The sequence below is a fragment of the Castanea sativa genome, chromosome 4 (assembly GCF_040712315.1).
Source record: "Castanea sativa cultivar Marrone di Chiusa Pesio chromosome 4, ASM4071231v1".
In the NCBI taxonomy this organism is placed as follows: domain Eukaryota; kingdom Viridiplantae; phylum Streptophyta; class Magnoliopsida; order Fagales; family Fagaceae; genus Castanea; species Castanea sativa.
In genome coordinates this window covers 533,317-551,997 of record NC_134016.1, presented here as the reverse complement: position 1 = coordinate 551,997, position 18,681 = coordinate 533,317, and the positions used below count along the sequence as shown (strand labels likewise).

The 18,681-nt window shown below is 34.1% G+C and overlaps 2 protein-coding genes across 2 annotated transcripts; both read left to right on the top strand.

Moving 5' to 3' along the window:
* Positions 1-5,057: 5,057 nt before the first annotated feature.
* LOC142632055 (6,7-dimethyl-8-ribityllumazine synthase, chloroplastic-like) lies at positions 5,058-9,857 on the top strand. Its single transcript, XM_075806479.1, has 8 exons — positions 5,058-5,378; positions 5,463-5,593; positions 5,688-5,783; positions 7,134-7,229; positions 7,371-7,449; positions 8,774-8,820; positions 8,920-8,979; positions 9,229-9,857. Exons 1-8 carry the CDS (start codon positions 5,213-5,215, stop codon positions 9,265-9,267), a joined length of 714 nt encoding a protein of 237 aa, XP_075662594.1. The 5' UTR covers positions 5,058-5,212; the 3' UTR covers positions 9,268-9,857.
* A 1,999-nt stretch (positions 9,858-11,856) lies between these two features.
* On the top strand, positions 11,857-15,182 carry LOC142633153 (inactive glucose-1-phosphate adenylyltransferase small subunit 2, chloroplastic). Its single transcript, XM_075807422.1, has 8 exons — positions 11,857-12,042; positions 12,247-12,537; positions 12,624-13,157; positions 13,318-13,421; positions 13,541-13,652; positions 13,843-13,941; positions 14,124-14,246; positions 14,683-15,182. The coding sequence occupies exons 1-8, from the start codon at positions 11,857-11,859 to the stop codon at positions 14,797-14,799; spliced, it is 1,566 nt and encodes a 521-aa protein (XP_075663537.1). The 3' UTR covers positions 14,800-15,182.
* The last annotated feature ends 3,499 nt before the right edge of the window (positions 15,183-18,681 follow it).

Genomic DNA, 18,681 nt, shown 5'->3' with positions numbered 1-18,681 from the left:
TTTCATCTTTTCCAACACTATTCGGCCCATTGGATCCATAGAAACAAAGTGGGCATGAAGCAGTAACCGTTAACGCTAGTAAAATTCTGAGTCCCACCGTCTAGCTGTTCTCTATTTGGAGGGATGCAACAAACAAGGGAAGTGGGCACCTATTAAATGTTGGATTGGGCTTTTTATATTTTTGGTTTGGGCGGCTGGGGGGTTAAGGCTTTGGAAAGGGGGCCAATCCAATAAAAGTCTTGAGAAAATTTTATTTTCAAGTGTAAATTACTAAATAAAGAAAATTATCAACCGATGTATCAGTTGAATTTTCGCCCAATAGTTTTTTTTTTTTTTTTAAATAATGAACCTATCAATAATGGGAATGCCTCTAATGCCGACACTTTCATTTTGGTGTATCTATTGCCTATATAAGTATAAAGTTGTGTTAATAATTAGTTGCCTCTAATGCTCACCATACACAACTGATGAGATGTGCTAGGTTGATTGGATAGAATAAAAATCCTCTGTTACATTTTATCTGTTAGGAATTGCAATTTGCTACACGTAATTTTTTTTCCTAATAAAGTAATCAAGTTTATGATAACAAAGAAAATTGAACACTCATAGCTGGTCGAACATAAAATTGAATACTCATAGAGGAAAATTGGACTTTTATTTCACTTGATGTCTAATGATCGTTTTTCACATAGCCGCTTAGATTTCTTAATATATCAATGTTATCAGACTTTTTCACTTCTTTTGGTTAACGATTTACCTCCCCGTCGTGGCATAATTTTCTATTATGCATTTTCTACCGTGTGGCATAATTTTCATGTAAGATGATATCAAACATCCAACTTCTAGATTTCTTCATTAGTATCAATGTTATCAAACTTTTTGACTTCTACTTGTCAACCAAATTTGGGCACTTCAAACTGTGGCAGTGCCCATGGATGCTACAAGGAGTAAAACCCCAACTATTCAATAATCGTGACATTCATAACCAGCCAATTATTGCTATTGTTGCCACACCTGTATGGCTGTATTAGCATTCCAATCTCTCCATTGTCCATTTGTCCTTCATGTCCTTAATTACAGCATGTAATTTGAATCCTCAAGATCTTCCAAAACTTGAGGCAAGTAGAGATTATTTACATTTGAGAATGAAATTCTTTAATTTTTAACATGTTTGATGTTTATACATTCAGCTCCAACAGCTCAAATCAGCTTGGACATGGCATCACTGAAGAGGTCTATTAGGTTATGAACATTTTTAACATTCTTAGACCAGATACGATGAATGCAAGATTATGCGAAGGAACTATATTTCACAGCCAGCAGGAAAGGAAGCAAGTTTCTGTTACAATGGTTTGGAACTTTGACAACATTGAAAAGACAAAAAAAGAAAAAAAAGAAAAAAAAGGGTAAAAGTAAAAACAATTAAGGAAAGAACTTTGAATGGACCGATACGGACTGAAGTGGACTGACTGGGCCAAATGAGCCAAAGTAATGGTTGCTTTTAACGTGTGATGAGTGCTCAATTAATATCTAATTTTGGTTGGCAGAGTGGTCATCAACTATTTATGCATTCTTCTTACTAATATATCGTGATTTAAGTAGGTTTCTCAATGCCTCAATGGTATTAGGATGCTATGTGGAGATGAAATCAATTCATTTTTTGTCCCAAATCTATATTAGTATGTGTATATAAACATATAATTTATAATCAACAATCTAATCTAATTTAATCTAATATTATTTATAGTTAAGCCTCACCTTTTTTTTAAAGAGTTTTAACTTATGGCATCCGCTCCCGAGTTTTTGGTGTAGGCGGAGATTAAACCCTAGATCTCTTATACAATCATAACAACAATTTTCTATTATGCATTTTCTACCGTGGCATAATTTTCATGTAAGACGATATCAAACATCCAACTTCTAGATTTCTTCATTAGTATCAATGTTATCAAACTTTTTGACTTCTACTTGTCAACCAAATTTGGGCACTTCAAACTGTGGCAGTGCCCGTGGATGCTACAAGGAGTAAAACCCCAACTATTCAATAACCGTGACATTCCTAACCAGCCAATTATTGCTATTGTTGCCACACCTGTATGGCTGTATCAGCATTCCAATCCCTCCATTGTCCATTTGTCCTTCATGTCCTTAATTATAGCGTGTAATTTGAATCCTCAAGATCTTCCAAAACTTGAGGCAAGTAGAGATTATTTACATTTGAGAATGGAATTCTTTAATTTTTAACATGTTTGATGTTTATACGTTCAGTTCCAACAGCTCAAATCAGCTTGGACATGGCACCACTGAAGAGGTCTATTGAGGTTATGCGCATTTTAACATTCTTAGACCAAATACGATGAATGCAAGATTATGCGAAGGAACTATATTTCACAGCCAGCAGGAAAGGAAGCAAGTTTCTGTTACAATGGTTTAGAACTTATGACAACATTGAAAAGACAAAAAAAGAAAAAAAAGGGTAAAGTAAAAACAATTAAGGAAAGAACTTTGAATGGACCGATACGGATTGAAGTGAACCGACTGGACCAAATGAGCCAAAGTAATGGTTGCTTTTAACGTGTGATGAGTGCTCAATTAATATCTAATTTTGGTTGGCAGAGTGGTCATCAACTATTTATGCATTCTTCTTACTAATATATCGTGATTTAAGTAGGTTTCTCAATGCCTCAATGGTATTAGGATGCTATGTGGAGATGAAATCAATTCATTTTTTGTCCCAAATCTATATTAGTATGTGTATATAAACATATAATTTATAATCAACAATCTAATCTAATTTAATCTAATATTATTTATAGTTAAGCCTCACCTTTTTTTTAAAGAGTTTTAACTTATGGCATCCGCTCCCGAGTTTTTGGTGTAAGCGGAGATTAAACCTCAAATCTCTTATACAACCATAAGAGATTTTATCAGTTGAACTAATTAGAACCCACATTAGTTAAGCCTAACCTAATTTTAGTATTATGTTAGCTTCTTCTACAACATGTGATTAGATTTAAGATGTTTTCGACATGTCAAATATTACGCATCAATAATAAATGACAGTGAAAATAATTGAGGATATATCATTAAATGCGCACCATCAATTCCACTAATTTTATATACCTTATTTACATTATTTTGTGTCTAAATTAAGAAATATAAGCAAGACATTAAAGGCTCATTAAAAAAGTAATTGGGAAAAAACACCTACCAAAATTATATAATATATTCCATCTATCTGTTCAACTTATTATGGTGTTTTGTACCTAAGTTGAGATACTTTTTTTGAGTAATAAGAATATGTTTGGTAACTGTTTTTTCCCATTATTTTCTGTTTCCAAAAACAATATTTTATTTTTGAAACTAAAAAACTTGTTTGGCAACCCAAAATGGACAGAAAACAAAAACTGTTCTCAAAAATCAATTTGTGAAGGAAACTAAAAACATGCAAAAGACTGTTTTCAGTTTCTAATTTTCAAAAGTCAATGAAAATACACATTTAATTTAATAAATCTGTCTCATTTAATGAGTTAGCATTAGAGTTCAAATTCTAGTAACATATTTTAGTATATTCTATTTTTTTCTTCAAAAAACTATTTTTTTAATTTCAACTAACCAAACATGTTTTTGATTTCAAAAATACAACAAAATTGTTTTTTCTTTATATTCCTAAAAACAAGTTTTTGAAAATAGAAAACAAAAACTGTTACCAAATATAACCTAAGTTTTTAAAGATCTATGTTGTTTAGAGATTTCCAAATGTGTCAAAATCTAAAAAAATTAGGACATGTATGCTGTTTTGAGATTTCCAAATGTGTCAAAATCAACAATAGATGCAATATTAATAAGAGTTTGAATTTGGTAAGGATGGTGTGTATGTTTTACATCATCCAATAAGAAATTGCTACATCGGTCTTTTACTTAAAACCTGAAATATAATGTTTATTTGAAATGTTATTCTACGTGATAAGATGTTTTTTTTTTTTTTGGTAACTTTCATTAAGAAGAAGATAAATACATAGCATCCTGAACTGAAGTAGCCTCAAGCATACTAAGATTTTCCTTTATTTAAGTTACATAGTTATCAATACCCTTGGCATGTTGAGCTAAGATATGTGGTGCTTTATTTCCCTATTGTTTTACTTGGTAGACTTGTACCGTTCTAAACTCCTACAGTTTTTGTTGGACCCCCGTAATAATGGGTGCAATAGTCACTGGTGGGTCACTGGCCCCTTGGATAGCTTTAGCTATAATCTTATTCAAAACTACCGTCGTAGATCCCCACATCCCATACAAAGCTAACACCTTCCTCAAAAGCCTTAGCTTCTACCTTTAGAGGATCGAATATGATAAGTCCTTATTAGAGGGTGTAAACTAAAGAGTTTACACCAAGTTCTTATCAAATTTAATTTTTATATATATTTTTTATACAAGATAGAAATTTTATTCTAACATAATTTAAGTGTATATATATGTGAAGCTCCCTTCTAGAGACTTAAACCCTAGTCCTTGCTTTCCATTCCTCACAAGCATTTATACTTGTAGAGTAATTATCTTGCAAAGGTGTGCGGTGATAATTTATATTTTGTTGACATCCCATCCATTAAAATGATTTTACATTCAATGAAGCATTTAAATTAGAACGAAGCATTCCTAATCCTAATTAGCTTCAAAACACATTAAAACATCTGAATAGTATTTTAGCTCCCATTTTTAATATGTGATGGAATTTTTTTTTGGTTTAACATTTATTTATTATTTATTCCCCCTCAAAAATATATATATATATATATATATATATATATATATTATTAAAGTGACCATTAAGTTTAACCCATAAATCCTCGAAATTTTCTCTTAATTTGTCTCTTAATCGGGACATGCAATACACATCTTAAATGGCATAATGCACTAAACTTAATACCAAATCTGTTCCACAAATTTCAAATCAAAATATATGAATTATATCATCAACATATATGATATATATGAATGTGCATCTATATAATTCCACTAATTTCTACCAAAGGAGTATTATTTACTATTCCAACCAAAATTGTCCCAAAACAACAACGTTGTACTAGACATGACAATGTATGCAAACCCAAAAAAGCAAAATAACCCATCAGCATTCCATTTGTTTATTTATATTATGGTGTTATAGATCTGCTCTGCTATTCTTCTGAGTTGACTACTCAGAACGAAGTGTTTGATGAAAATGGCAGCTTCGTTTGCTTCCACCCGTTGCTTTCTTCCTCTCTACCAGTCGCGTCATCTTCAAAATAATACTACGAGTTCGTGTAGTACTGTCCCACTACACCTTAATCGCAACTCAAACTCAAACTCAAAGCTTCTCTCCTTGTCTTCTTCGCATGCAGGTGAGGCTACCTTCTTCATTTCATTTCATTTCATTCCCTGATACCCACTATTTCAAAATTCTATATTTTTATCTTTTTGGTTAGGAAGGAATGGTTTTAATGCCGTTGTTGAGAATGAGAGGAAGAAGGATCGGTTGTCGTCGTTTTCACAAACTGCTGCCGTGAGGAATCTGATGGGTTCTGTCACCAATACTCAAGCTCTTCGCTTTGCTGTGGTCACTTTCCACTCTCCACTCACTCATGTCAAATTAATGTTACAAATTTTTGTTTGTTTGATTATATAATAGAGAGTATTTTGATTATTTGAAGGTTGTGGCACGGTTTAATGAGATAATCACTAAGCGGCTGTTAGAGGGTGCTTTGTCTACTTTCAATCATTACTCCGTTCTCGAAGACAACATTGATGTATGTCATTTCTCATTTCATTTCTTCTCTTTCTAACTCTGTAACCAACTTTTTTAATTAATAATCTCTTTGTGTCGATCCAATGATCTTTTTATTACTCATTAGTTACTGCAATATCTGTGGAAACTGGGAAATTACCTTTCTATGTAAAGTCTTGGATTTCTGTGGCCAAATGTGGGATCTTTTTATATTAATACGGTCATCAAGTTTGTAATTCGATTCTGGCTAAGCTGTTATGTTGTGAATGGGGGTGTCAATATTTACTCTGACTAGTAGCCAATGAGCTGTAGCTCAATTGACACCTTCTCTCCCCTTGTAAGTTTTAGGTGGAGGGTGAGGTTGTCTGTTCAAGAATTATGGCCCTTTGGGTACATGTGTAACTTACAATTTTTTTTTTTTTTTAAATGTACTCTAATCACTAGTTTTGATTATTGGTTATTTAGTTGATGAGTTCGTGTTGTGGTTTAGCCAGTCATTCTAGTTTATGTTCTGAAGTCAGCAGTTTTGATTGTAATTTGTATGGTGCTACTTTGTATGTGCAGCCTGGGGGCTGGGACTGTCACGTTTGTAATTGTTACTTTCTTTAAAGTATTATTTTTGGACAAGTTTTATTTCTTTAATTTTTATCATTGGTTTATCTGGAAAAAAAAAAAAAGTCATCAAGGGGTTAATTTCCATGATATAATAGTTATTGTTGTTGGCAAATTCCTCCACCCCCCTCCCCCCACCCCTCCCCCTCCTTTTTCATAGATGAAAAACAAAGATCAACATAATAGTCACATTGTAGTTATAATGGTTAATCTTTGTCAAGGAATATTTTGCTTTAAGCCATTTTGTTATATTAGTGACCCAGACAATTTCATGCATATGGGTTAGTACTTGTGCTTGTATGCAAACCTTTCAGTCATAGCCTATTTCAAATTCAAGGTTCTGAGGCATTGATGATCATAATACTTTAATTCATTTTACTTTGTAAGCTGAATCTCTGCTTGTGAGCTTAGCAACAGATGCAAATGCATTTCCTTTTTTTCGGTTTCAATCCTAAACACTTGGATCATCTTTGCTCTTCCTAAAACACTAAAGTTAGATAACTTCTAAAGAAAAAAAAAGTGAAAATCTCTTGTACTATATCTTAGCTTCGCACAATTTAGACTCATTTGATGATATTATTATTTGGAGACATTTCTCACCTAATTGATTACTTATGATAATTTTTTGTTGGCTTTGTATATAAATGCTTCAAAGCTTACAGGGATTTTATGCCCTGTGATTGTTAGCTTGGTCTACATTTTGAATTTGCATGAGCAAACTTTGACAAGGCATGATTATTGTCTTCACTGTGTCCATCAGGTTGTATGGGTTCCTGGTAGTTTTGAAATTGGTGTTGCAGCAGAAAGGCTAGGGAAGTCCCAAAAATATCATGCAGTTTTATGTATTGGAGCTGTGGTATGATTTCTTTTCATTATACCAGTTAATATATTTTGATGAGATATAATATTTCTTCATGAGAGTATTCTTTAACTTGCTTTGTTGAGGACATGCTCGTAACTGGTGCCTAAATCTATGAACCATTTCTGTTGTGATTAGATTAGAGGTGACACATCCCACTATGATGTTGTTGTTAACTCAGCAGCATCTGGAGTACTTTCAGCAGGTTTAAATTCAGGTTGGTCTTTCCATTAGTTGATGAATTGATTTCATTTAATAGCAATACATGAAAATAAAATAACTATGATTCAATTATTGCATTCATCTTGCTTATAAATTATAGCAATATTTTGGAAATAGTGTGCTTGTTCTAATGAGCTCTTGCTCAAATGTTACTTCCCCCAACCATATGAATAGGATGGAGGGCTGTTTGAGACCCACAGGGTGCATATTGTTTTTCATGTTGGAAATAGACTTTACATATAGAGCCTTTTGTCTCTTTTGTCTACTTGGATATACAATACTGGGCTTGAAAATTTGTCTTTGTTTACCGTTAACATAGGAAAGAAAGAATTTGTTCTAAATGTTATATATATTTTTATAAGTATAAGATTTATTAATGAACTAGGTTATGCAAGCTTACCATGATGAGCTCTTCATAACCTAAAAGAATTACAAAACTTATGAACAAAAATGAAATGAATCTATGAAATCTATGAGTGTTACTATCAGTGAGACCCCACACAAAGGACTAATCAAACAAGGTGCAATTTAGCATAGCTTCTAGCTCGTTTTTTGGTCCATCTTTAGCCTCAAATATGCGGTTTTTCTAAATGTTATTGTAGAGAAAAGATAGAAAATCTCCCTGGTGCGCCCCTAATCAAATTTACTTATCATCTAAAGACTGCAAAATCCTAATCTATTGGGTTGGCTGAGAAACAAATTTTCACTTCATTAGACTATTCTCTTTAAAGTTATTCAATTGTGGAAGTTTATTTTACCTTTATAAAGTTTACTCTTTATATTTTTCTATTAAGAGTTAAATAACTTTGGAATGTGTCAGAAGTTCCCAAGTTGTATGACTTTTTAAAATTTCAAACATATGTATGTGCACATGCTTTTGCTATGTTATTTAGATAAAAATATCTGTAGTCTAAACTCTAAAGTAAGTTAGTCAATTGAGTGTGATTGCAGTTGATTATTCACTCATTATTGCTTAAGGCAACGTGTAACTATACATCAATTTTCTGTCTTTTTTCTATTTACTAATTACCATGTTGTCGAGCAACCTACACATCAATTTATGGGAATGCATATTAACAATTTGTTGAGAAAATATGCAGATTTGCTATTAAATCAGTGAACTTGTCTCTACTGTCATTTTATTCCTGCCATCTATTTAATGAGCTTATACTTGCCTTGACCAAGAGTCTTGTAGTTTAGTGGCGTAGCCTATTTATAAGGAGAATCAGGGTTTGAATCCCCCTCCCCTATTGTTGTAACTACCTGATTATATTTGCCTCCTAACAATAGACTGAAGCGTTACCTATTTGACTTTATAGGAGTTCCATGCATATTTGGTGTACTGACTTGTGATAACATGGACCAGGTAATTTGTTAAAACTTTCTATCGTGGTATCCCCCCCTTTTTTTTGTGTTCACTAGATGAGATGGGATATTTGAATGTTGCCTTTTACAATTATTGTAGGCATTAAATCGTGCTGGCGGTAAATCTGGCAATAAGGGTTCTGAGACTGCTTTGACTGCTGTAAGTTGATCTTAAAGCTATCTTACAAGAAAATGAAAGGAAGTTGTGTTGTTGTGTTATGTCTAATTAATTGCTAATAATTTGATTTATGGTATTATATATATTTTTTATCACTCATCTTTCTCTCTTGCTTTTCCCTTGCTTTGTTTCTTTATTACTCTAGGTCAATAAATGAAATTGTGTGATATTAGCTAACATGAAAATTATCAAAGTTTTCATGTTGATTAATTAATCTTGTTTCCCCTACAGATTGAGATGGCATCTTTGTTTGAGCACCATCTGAAGTAAGAGATATTTTAGCCGCCATTGGACATCATCCATGTTGTGCCAAATTTTCTCTTTTTCTATGTGGCTTGCAGTTTCATCTGACAACTATCAGAATTTCTTTATCTTAAGAATTCTCAGGAACTTCCAAATGGTCGTCATATCATTCCAAAGAATAATGGGTTATTTGTTGATTGCTTTGCTTCAACTTGAAAAAGTTTTAGTGTTGAAGCTACATAGACACAATAAGAGCGAGGTTCTTGAATATTGATGTGAAGAATGAGAATTGAGAAGCATCTTTGTACTATGCTCCCTTCTTGTTCTATATGATTGGACATTATTTGTTGATTGCTTTGCTTCAACTTGAAAAAGTTTTAGTGTTGAAGCTACATAGACACAATAAGAGCGAGGTTCTTGAATATTGATGTGAAGAATGAGAATTGAGAAGCATCTTTGTACCATGCTCCCTTGTTGTTCTATATGATCGGACATTTTGAATAACATATACTAGTGATTTTTTTTTTTGTAAAGTGCAAAGTGCAAACCATTAAGCAACAATTCTCAGTAAAAAGCAAATGCAGATTATCGTCCCACCTGGATGGTGTGGTGGCTAATGCTCTTTAATCCAATTTAACTACAAATATTGCAGATGTATTTGTGGTTTTCATCGTTTATTTTGCTTGATGTCATAGCTAAACCATGGTATTTGCCTTTTGCTTTTTTGGTCTAAAGCGATTTAATGAGTTTCTGCTCATAAGCTTGGACAATGTTTCATGTGTCTTTGGTGGGTCAAACTTGAATTGGTCTAATTATAAAAGAAGGGTTGTGTTAATGAACACCTTACAGTGCCCGTTAACAACAACAATATATATATATATATATATATATATATATATATATATATATATATATATATATATATATATATATATTTCAAAAGTTCTTGCCTTTATTTACCTTTATGTCAAATTTTCAACTTTTTAAGTACTATATGGTATTCTTTTTGACTTTTTTCTAACAGTTTTTTTTGTCATTTTTCACCTTAACAAGCACCGGATGCTTGTTAACAAATCCCATAAAAGAACACTAAAAGTTGTACCAATATTTGATGAGAATAACAAACTAATTGTTTGTATAAGCCAAGAATCGAGATGATTAGATCCGTTTTACATATAGATCATTTGAGATTATTGTAAAATTTAGTTCCTTAGGACTTTTAGGGTCTGTTTGGATACCGTTTATTTTCCTGAAACTGAAAACTTATTGCTGGAAGTACTATATATAAAGGTAAAAGTTGTTTACCAAAAAAAAAAAAAAAAAGTAAAACTTAGCTGAAATAGTATAGTGAAGTTCATAAATAGTATCAAAAAATGCAATGGGCTCATAAATAGTAGAAAAAATAAGTTGAATAGTGAAATAATTTTCAGAAACTTACGTACGTAGACACAAAAATAAAGCTCAAAAGCTGGGGGGACATTAATGCCTACCTTAAGATACTACTTAACACACTTCCCAAATAATCAACATCAAAATCATGAGTTACAGGACAAAGGGAATCTTGTCCTTGCGGCTTTCTTTTCTGTCTCTCCTCCACATAATAAGTATTTTGTTTGTGTACCTGTTCTGTTCTATGAAGCAGGCCACATCTCATAACTGTAAAGATATTTTCGTAAAATTATATATATACATGTGTGTTTTACTGTTTATTGAAACCAATTTTATTTATTTATAATTGAATAATATGAGAGAGGACTGGAGTGGAGGCAAACAAGCTTTGAGACCCAAAAGCTGAGACAATAATGCCTACCTTCCTTCGACACTACTCTATTCCAATATTTGGTAACAGACCCGACCTGACTAGTGTAGTGACTACTTCACCCTCAATTATTTATTTTGACCAAAATGCCCCTTCTACTTCTAGGCTTCTACTCCTCAACCCACCCCAAAATGACCAAAAGCCATTTTAGTATGACACAATCACAAATGTTTCATGAGTAATAATGTTAATATTATTGACATTGTCTGATGTGATTAAAGCAATCTCTTTCAACTGGTTTCTAATACCATAGTTTGTAGTATTAGATATGTGTGTGAGGGTAAAGTGGTCCATTCAAAGTGGCCTTTTATATGGAACCTGGTATTTTGTCTTCTAGTTCTAGGACATCTACTAACCATGATTCTCTGTACATATTCACGAACAAAGTGAAGGAATTGCAAAAGTATAAAGAAAAAAAAAGCAATAAGAAGCTTAGAATCAAAGTTAAACATAACACAACTCAAAACAAAGATCTTCAACAAGATTTATGCTGGCTAAGGGGGCCAAAGCTTCATGTTTATGGATTTATTTATGCATGCTTATCATTAAAAAGAAATGTTAATTGAGTACCACAGTATTTGGTCGGAAATTAGATCCCAGACACTAGCCATGCATTGGAAGATTTCTCTGCAATAGCCATGAGGAAGAAGAAAGCAAAATATTCCCTTCTTATTCTCTCTATTTAATATCATTTGAAGTAGAGAGGAGAGAAGAAGCACATAACTTTTGTTACAACAAAAGTTGCATATAATATCATAGATATCATAGCTTTCTATTGCTCTACCTTGTGAGTTGTGATGGTGATATTGCAGCTTTCTCTTCCCACACCTGTAAATCCTCAAACAAATGGTGCCATTACTGGATTAACAAGTACATGTCAAAAACGTTCATCGAAGTTTCATTCTACTCTTCCTCCAAGATTGTTCATAACCAATTCACATGAATCTCAATACCCCTTTTCACTGTTCCATCCAGCTAATGAGGTGTCACTAGAAATCTTCAAATGATTTTCCTAATGTTCTTTTTTATTTCCCATGCATAATCATATAAATTCATCTTGACAATTGTTATTTTATTTGTTTTTCTAGGCATTAGTTGTAATCTGTTTAACCCGTATTCCTTGGCACGGTTTTGGAAGAGTGGCACCAAGTATTTATGATTTATATTGGTGATTTAATTGTTGTCAGGGTGTAGCAGCAATTGTGTTTGGAGATGGATCGGAGTCAAGGCTTTACCCGTTGACAAAAAGAAGATCAGCAGGGGCTATTCCTATAGCAGCAAATTACAGACTTGTTGATGCGGTTGTTAGCAACTGCATTAATAGTAACATAAACAAGATATATGCTCTTACACAATGCAACTCAGCTTCTCTCAATTCCCACCTTTCCAAGGCTTATTCTGGATTAGGTCTTGGGAAAGAAGGCCTTGTCGAAGTAATTGCTGCTTATCAGAGCCCTGAATATGAAGGCTGGTTTCAGGTTTAAATGCATACACTTCTCTATTACAAAGTTTTAACTTCATAATACATGTATGCATAATTTTATGTTTTTTTTGTACTCAATAGGGAGCTGCAGATGCTGTTAGAAGATGCTTGTGGGTAATGGAAGAGCATCCAGTGTCTGAGTTTCTGATCCTTCCTGGTCACCACCTCTACAAAATGGACTACCAGAAAATCATTGAGGCTCATCGAAACAGCAAGGCTGACATAACTATTGCAGCATTGGGGGCTTCAAGAGATCAAGACCCCGGTTTTGGCTTTTTGACCGTGAATTCTGAAAATCAAGTTCTAGAGTTTAGATTGAAGTCAGAGAGTAAGCCAATCAGTTTTGTTTCTGTAAGTTCTCTCCCTCTCTACTCAAGCTCTCCTATGTTTAAATTTTGGTTTTATAATTATTCTGGTAGTTTTATGAGGAGATTCAAATCTGAAATTCAGGAGGAAACCTCAAGAAAATGCAATGATATTGCTAATTGTTATTCAAGTATGGGAATATATCTCATTAACAAAGATACAGTAGTAAAGCTCCTAAGAGAACATTTTCCCAAGGCAAATGACTTTGCAAGTGAAGTAATACCAGGTGCAATATCCATAGGAATGAAGGTCAGACTTACCGTGCATACCCTTCCTCTTTGTTGCTTTTCTTTCCAAATATGAAAGTGCTCTCTCTCATTTTTTCTTTTCCCATTCAAATATGTTGTAGCAATTGTTTCTCTTTATAGTTGCAATCAGTGATAAGATTCTCCTCCTTTGTGAGGTTTAGGTACAAGGTTTTATCTTTAATGAATATTGGGAGGACATGAGGAGCATTGAAGCATTCTACCAAGCAAATATGGAAAGCACAAAGAAAGCAAACATGGGATTTAAGTCAGTAACTTTAATACCGGGAAAGGCTGAAAGTATAATGGCAGTTCATCACTTTAGTGAATGTTTTGCCTAAATTGGACACCTCACCTACTAACACAAACTTCATCCTTTCATAGCAGCTTCTTTGATATAGAGTCTCCTATGTACACTTTGCCAAGGTGTCTGCCTTCAACTCTTATAACTGATGCTGTCATAACAGATAGTGTCATCGGAGGTGGTTGCATTCTCAATGTAAGGAACTGCTTTATTTGCCTCTTTAAGTTTTGATAGTAAATTTTGATGGTAATCAGTTACAAAGTATGAAACAATTACATATACATAAAACAAGGAAACAGCATTCACATCATGCAAATGTTTTCTTAGTTGTAAAGGTTGTTTTACTCTGCTGTTTCTAATATATTTTTGACCCATCTAAGAGTAGAGATGCAAGATCAAAGGTACGGTAGTTGGTATGAGGGCAAAAATTCGAGAAGGGGCAGTAATAGAGGATTCAGTGATCATGGGTTCTGATGTCTATCAAGTAAGAGAGATCTAAATCATTTATACATAGATCACTTTGTAGATATTTTGGAGAGTGTATAAAATACCTCAAAAATGAAATGTTTTAGCTCTTTTTCCCATACAGACTTCAAGTAATTTCTTTCCAAATTCTCATTAATAAATAATAATCTAATTTATTGTGCAAGTGTATGTTCTCAACAGATGGAAGATATTCAGTGTGGCATGAACAAGAGCGGCATTGACATTCCTATAGGAATTGGGGAAGATACTCAAATACGGAAAGCCATTGTAGATAAGAATGCAAGAATTGGCAGAAATGTTTTGGTATGTAAAGTACAAGAGATAGTCAATACTTCTAAAGAGCAGATTGAATCAAGCTCATGAGCATTACTAACTTTCATTCTAAAGCTAATTAAACTGTCAAGAAATTTATTCATATTCTTAGAATGAACGTGATAAACAACTTCATTAATATATTATTTGTCATCCATTTGCAGATTTTTCTTTAATATTTGCACAAGCATTGTTATCCCCAGCATGCACACATTGAACAATTAAGTTTTTTAAGAGCAGAAGAGTGAGAGTAAATTGTTAAAAATCTGTGTGTTCATGGCTCTATCTAGAAACCACCATACTAATTGTGCCTTTGTCCCTCCAACCTACAATTGAATTAATATGTGGTTCCTCTTTTTCACAATTCATTGTCCATCGTGTGTTCTAAAACAGAGGCATTTCTTGTCCTACTATTGGTTTGATGCAGATTATTAACAAAGACAATGTCCAAGAAGGTAACAATGAAGCTAATGGCTTCATCATCAGTGGTGGAATTGTGGTCGTTCTTCGTAGTGCAGTGGTCCCAGATGGCACTATTGTATGAGAGTTATGAGTCAAAACTTATCTTTTCCAATTTGATTCTTCACTAAAAAAAAAAAGAAAAGAAAAGAGAACAATGACCTGGTAGCTTATTAGCAAATGTATATTGCATTGTTTACCAGAGGCATTGCCAACTATAAAGGAAGAGCTTAATGGCATTGCCCAGTTGTCCCATGAAAGAGAACTTAGGTCTGAATCACCCCTCCCCATTTATTGAAAAGAGAAAAGAAAGTCATAGTCATTCACATATTTTATTTTATGTAATTTGTAAATTTCACATTCCTTCATTGTTTCTGTAAATTTCACATGAGGGGATCTGATTCGAATCCTCCTCTCCATATACTGTAAACAATAAAAAGAGAGAAGAAATTCATTACCATTCACAGATTTTATTGTTTGTATTCCTTCATTGTTTCTCTATTACATAAATGAAATTAAATTCTGTAAGGACGTGGTGTAATGGTTTACACCTCCAATCTCAACATGTCACATTATTTTATTACATAATCCAACCAAATTAGGAAATTATTGAGATGTTATTAGGCGTGGTAAAATGTATTAAATCTTAAGTAAAAGTAGCCGCAAATCAGCGTGTGATAATTATTTTAATGGTGATTTTATTTTTACTTTTTTACAACTTAAACTAATCTAATAATGAGTAATATATTTTGTAATTATATTTTTATTTATTATAGGATTAATCATAAATATAATATAGGAACAATCCAAAACACAAAAAAAAAAAAAACTTAAACTAAAAAAAATTAATAAATCTTAACAATGATTAATTGAACCAATATTAGGATAAAATTTTGTTTTTGATAATCTATTAAAGTTCTTTGTAAAAATTATAATTTCAGCCACCCAAAATATATTATCAAATAAACAATTATTAGCAAAATCTAAAAATTAAATTTCTATACATGCATTGTTATAAAATAATAATAATAAAATTGCAAAAGTTCAAATTTGTCATTTCACCTGGCTAACCTTTTTGCTTTTCTTTAAATAAAGGGCATTAGTACATCTCCAATAAGCTCTCTAAAGCCTAATTTGAAAAGCAAACCCACAAAAAATCACCTCCAACAGACTCTCTTAACTCCAAATTTTTTTTTAGATTTGCTACAGTAGCTCTCCAGACATAAAGAGCACGGTAGCAATTACTGTAGCAGCTCTAATCAATATTTTCCCTTAAAATAATAGCCGGTTGAATAAAAAAATAATTCTTTCTCTCTCATTCCTTTTCTCTTTCGTTCTTCGCTCTCTCCTGCGTCTCTATCTCAATGGTTACAAACTAAAACATAACACAGATTCTCAAAAAAAAAAAAAAAAGACCACAATCAAAAATGTTAGAAATACTAAATTCAATAGTATTGTATTTCATACTGAAATAATATATATGAGTGCCTTTATATAGGAGGCATATGAGTACTGTACAAGTAAATATGAGTGCAGTACAAGTAGTACAATGTGTGCTATACAAGTAAGTGACCTAGTTGGGCCAAGCCCACAATGCTATACGTTAACAGCCCCCCTCAAACTCAAGGTGGATGTGAGACCAGTTTGAAGTTGTCAACCAAATCACGAAGGCGTCCCTTAGGATGGGACTTGGTGAAAATGTTTGCAAGTTGATCTTTGGAGGAGACGGAGAAAAGCTTAAGAGCACCATGAACAAGATGATAACGGATAAAATGACAATCAATCTCAATATGTTTAGTCCGTTCATGGAAGACATCATTGTGAGCAATGTGAATGACACTCTGATTATCACAATAAAGAGGAGTAGCAGAGGTTGTAGACACACCTAAGTCTGTAAGAAGCCATCGTAACCAAAGAAGTTCAGATGTGGTATCAGCAAGAGCACGATATTCTGCTTCAGTACTGGAGCGGACCATAAATATTTGTTTCTTACTTCGCCAAGAAATCAAGGAAGAGCCAAGGAGAAAACAATAACTAGTGGTGGACCTACGATCAGTGGGTCTCTTGCCCAATCAGCATCAGAGAATGCACGGAGTATAAGAGGAGATTGAGCTGAGTAGAAAAGGCCATTGAAGAGAGTGTCCTTCAAGTATCGAAGAATGCGCAGAACAGCAGCATAGTGAGTCGACCGTGGAGCAGACAAATACTGGCTGACCTAATGAACAGCATAGGAAATGTCTGGATGAGTAACTGTGAGATAGACTAGGCTGCCAACCAATCGTCTGTAAAGAGAAGGATTAGACAATGGTTTCCCCCCCGAGGGAGTCAGGTGCGCATTAAACTCAACTGGAGTGTCAACAGTTTTGCTGTCAGTGAGTCCAGCACGAGACAAAAGATCAGAAGCATGCTTGGCTTGAGTAATAAAGACCATCTGAGGAACGAGTGATTTCAAGACCCAAGAAATAGCTAAGGTGGCCAAGATCTTTCATCTCAAACTGCTGACTGAGAAAATCCTTGAGTTCTTGTATGCCACTAAGGTCATCACCAGTTATGATCATATCATCCACATAGAGGAGAAGTAGAATAGTGCATTTATCAGTACGACGAATAAATAAAGCAGCATCATAAGGACTGACAGTGTAACCCAAACGAAAGATAGTAGAGCTAAATTTTGCAAACCAGGCTCGAGGAGCTTGTTTAAGACCATACAATGCTCGTCAAAGGCGGCAAACCTTGTTGGAGTCAATGGAGAGACCTAGAGGAGGTTGCACGTAAACTTCTTCATTCAAGTCCCCATTAAGGAATGCATTTTTAACATCCATCTGAAAAAAATCCCATTTTCTAGCAGCAGTAACAGCCAGGAGGGCACGAACAGATGAGATGCGAGCAACTGGAGCAAAGGTCTCTTCATAATCAATCACATACTCTTGTGTAAAACCTTTTGCAACAAGACGAGCCTTATAGCGCTCACTGGACCCATCTAAGCGAGTCTTAATCTTGTAGATCCACTTGCAACCAACCACAGACTGTCTAGGAGGGAGAGTAACAAAGTCCCAAGTATGGTTTTTGGTTAATGCATCAAGTTCCTCTTTCATTGCAATCTACCATAAAGGGTCAGTGGAGGCCTCACGATAGGTTTGAGGCTCGTGAAGTGTAGCAAGTGCAGTGTAACAATGATAATCAAGTAAATGTGTAGGAATGGATCTTACCCGGGTTGAGTTACGAGGTGGAATGTCTTGTGGAGGTGGAAGGTCTTGTGGAGGATCTTCAGGCAGAGTAGGAGCGAGGGACTTAGGCTCGAGTTAGGGTAGCTTGTCATCAATCTGCTCATTTTCGACCTGTCCAGAAGAGACATCAAAAGTATCTGGTGTTTGAATAGAGAAGTCCAAAGGAGGATCAAATGGATTTAGAGAAGGAACATGAGACTCCTCTGGAAAGACTTCAAGTACAGTTGAGGTAGTGAGGGAAGAACGAAAATGAGAGAGTTCAACAAACAAGCGGTGTTCACAGAAGACAACATTACGAGAAACACGAAGGCGATGAGAGATAGGATCATAACATCGATACCCCTTTTGTGTTTCGCCATAACCAAGGAAACAACAAAGTCTAGATCGAGGCTCAAGTTTGTTGTACTCATGAGGCTGAAGAAGAACGAAACAAGCAGATCCAAAAGAGCGAAGGTGATGATAGTCAGGTGGTGACCCAAAGAGGTGCTCATACAGAGTTTGATTATGGATGACAGTGCTTGGAATGCGGTTGATGGTGTGAATAACATGAAGAGCAGCTTCACCCCAGAATGGAGGAGGAACCTTGGCAGAAAGAAGAAGAGTATGAACAGTGTCAAGAATATGACGAAGTTTTCGTTTAGCTTGACCATTTTGCTGAGAGGTACCTAGACAAGTTAGATGATGTACAGTGCCATAGGAGTGTAACAGAGCTTGAAAAGCATATTGAGTGTATTCAAGAG

What these genes read in the sequence shown, in the direction of transcription:
- LOC142633153 (XM_075807422.1), top strand. Translation starts at nt 11,857, where the DNA reads ATGGTGATATTGCAGCTTTCTCTTCCCACACCTGTAAATCCTCAAACA. An exon ending in CAATATCCATAGGAATGAAG is followed by an intron (nt 13,158 to 13,317) that starts GTCAGACTTACC and finishes TGTGAGGTTTAG; the next exon opens with GTACAAGGTTTTATCTTTAA. An exon ending in GAGGTGGTTGCATTCTCAAT is followed by an intron (nt 13,653 to 13,842) that starts GTAAGGAACTGC and finishes ATCTAAGAGTAG; the next exon opens with AGATGCAAGATCAAAGGTAC.
- LOC142632055 (XM_075806479.1), top strand. Translation starts at nt 5,213, where the DNA reads ATGAAAATGGCAGCTTCGTTTGCTTCCACCCGTTGCTTTCTTCCTCTC. An exon ending in AAGCTCTTCGCTTTGCTGTG is followed by an intron (nt 5,594 to 5,687) that starts GTCACTTTCCAC and finishes GATTATTTGAAG; the next exon opens with GTTGTGGCACGGTTTAATGA. An exon ending in CTTGTGATAACATGGACCAG is followed by an intron (nt 8,821 to 8,919) that starts GTAATTTGTTAA and finishes CAATTATTGTAG; the next exon opens with GCATTAAATCGTGCTGGCGG.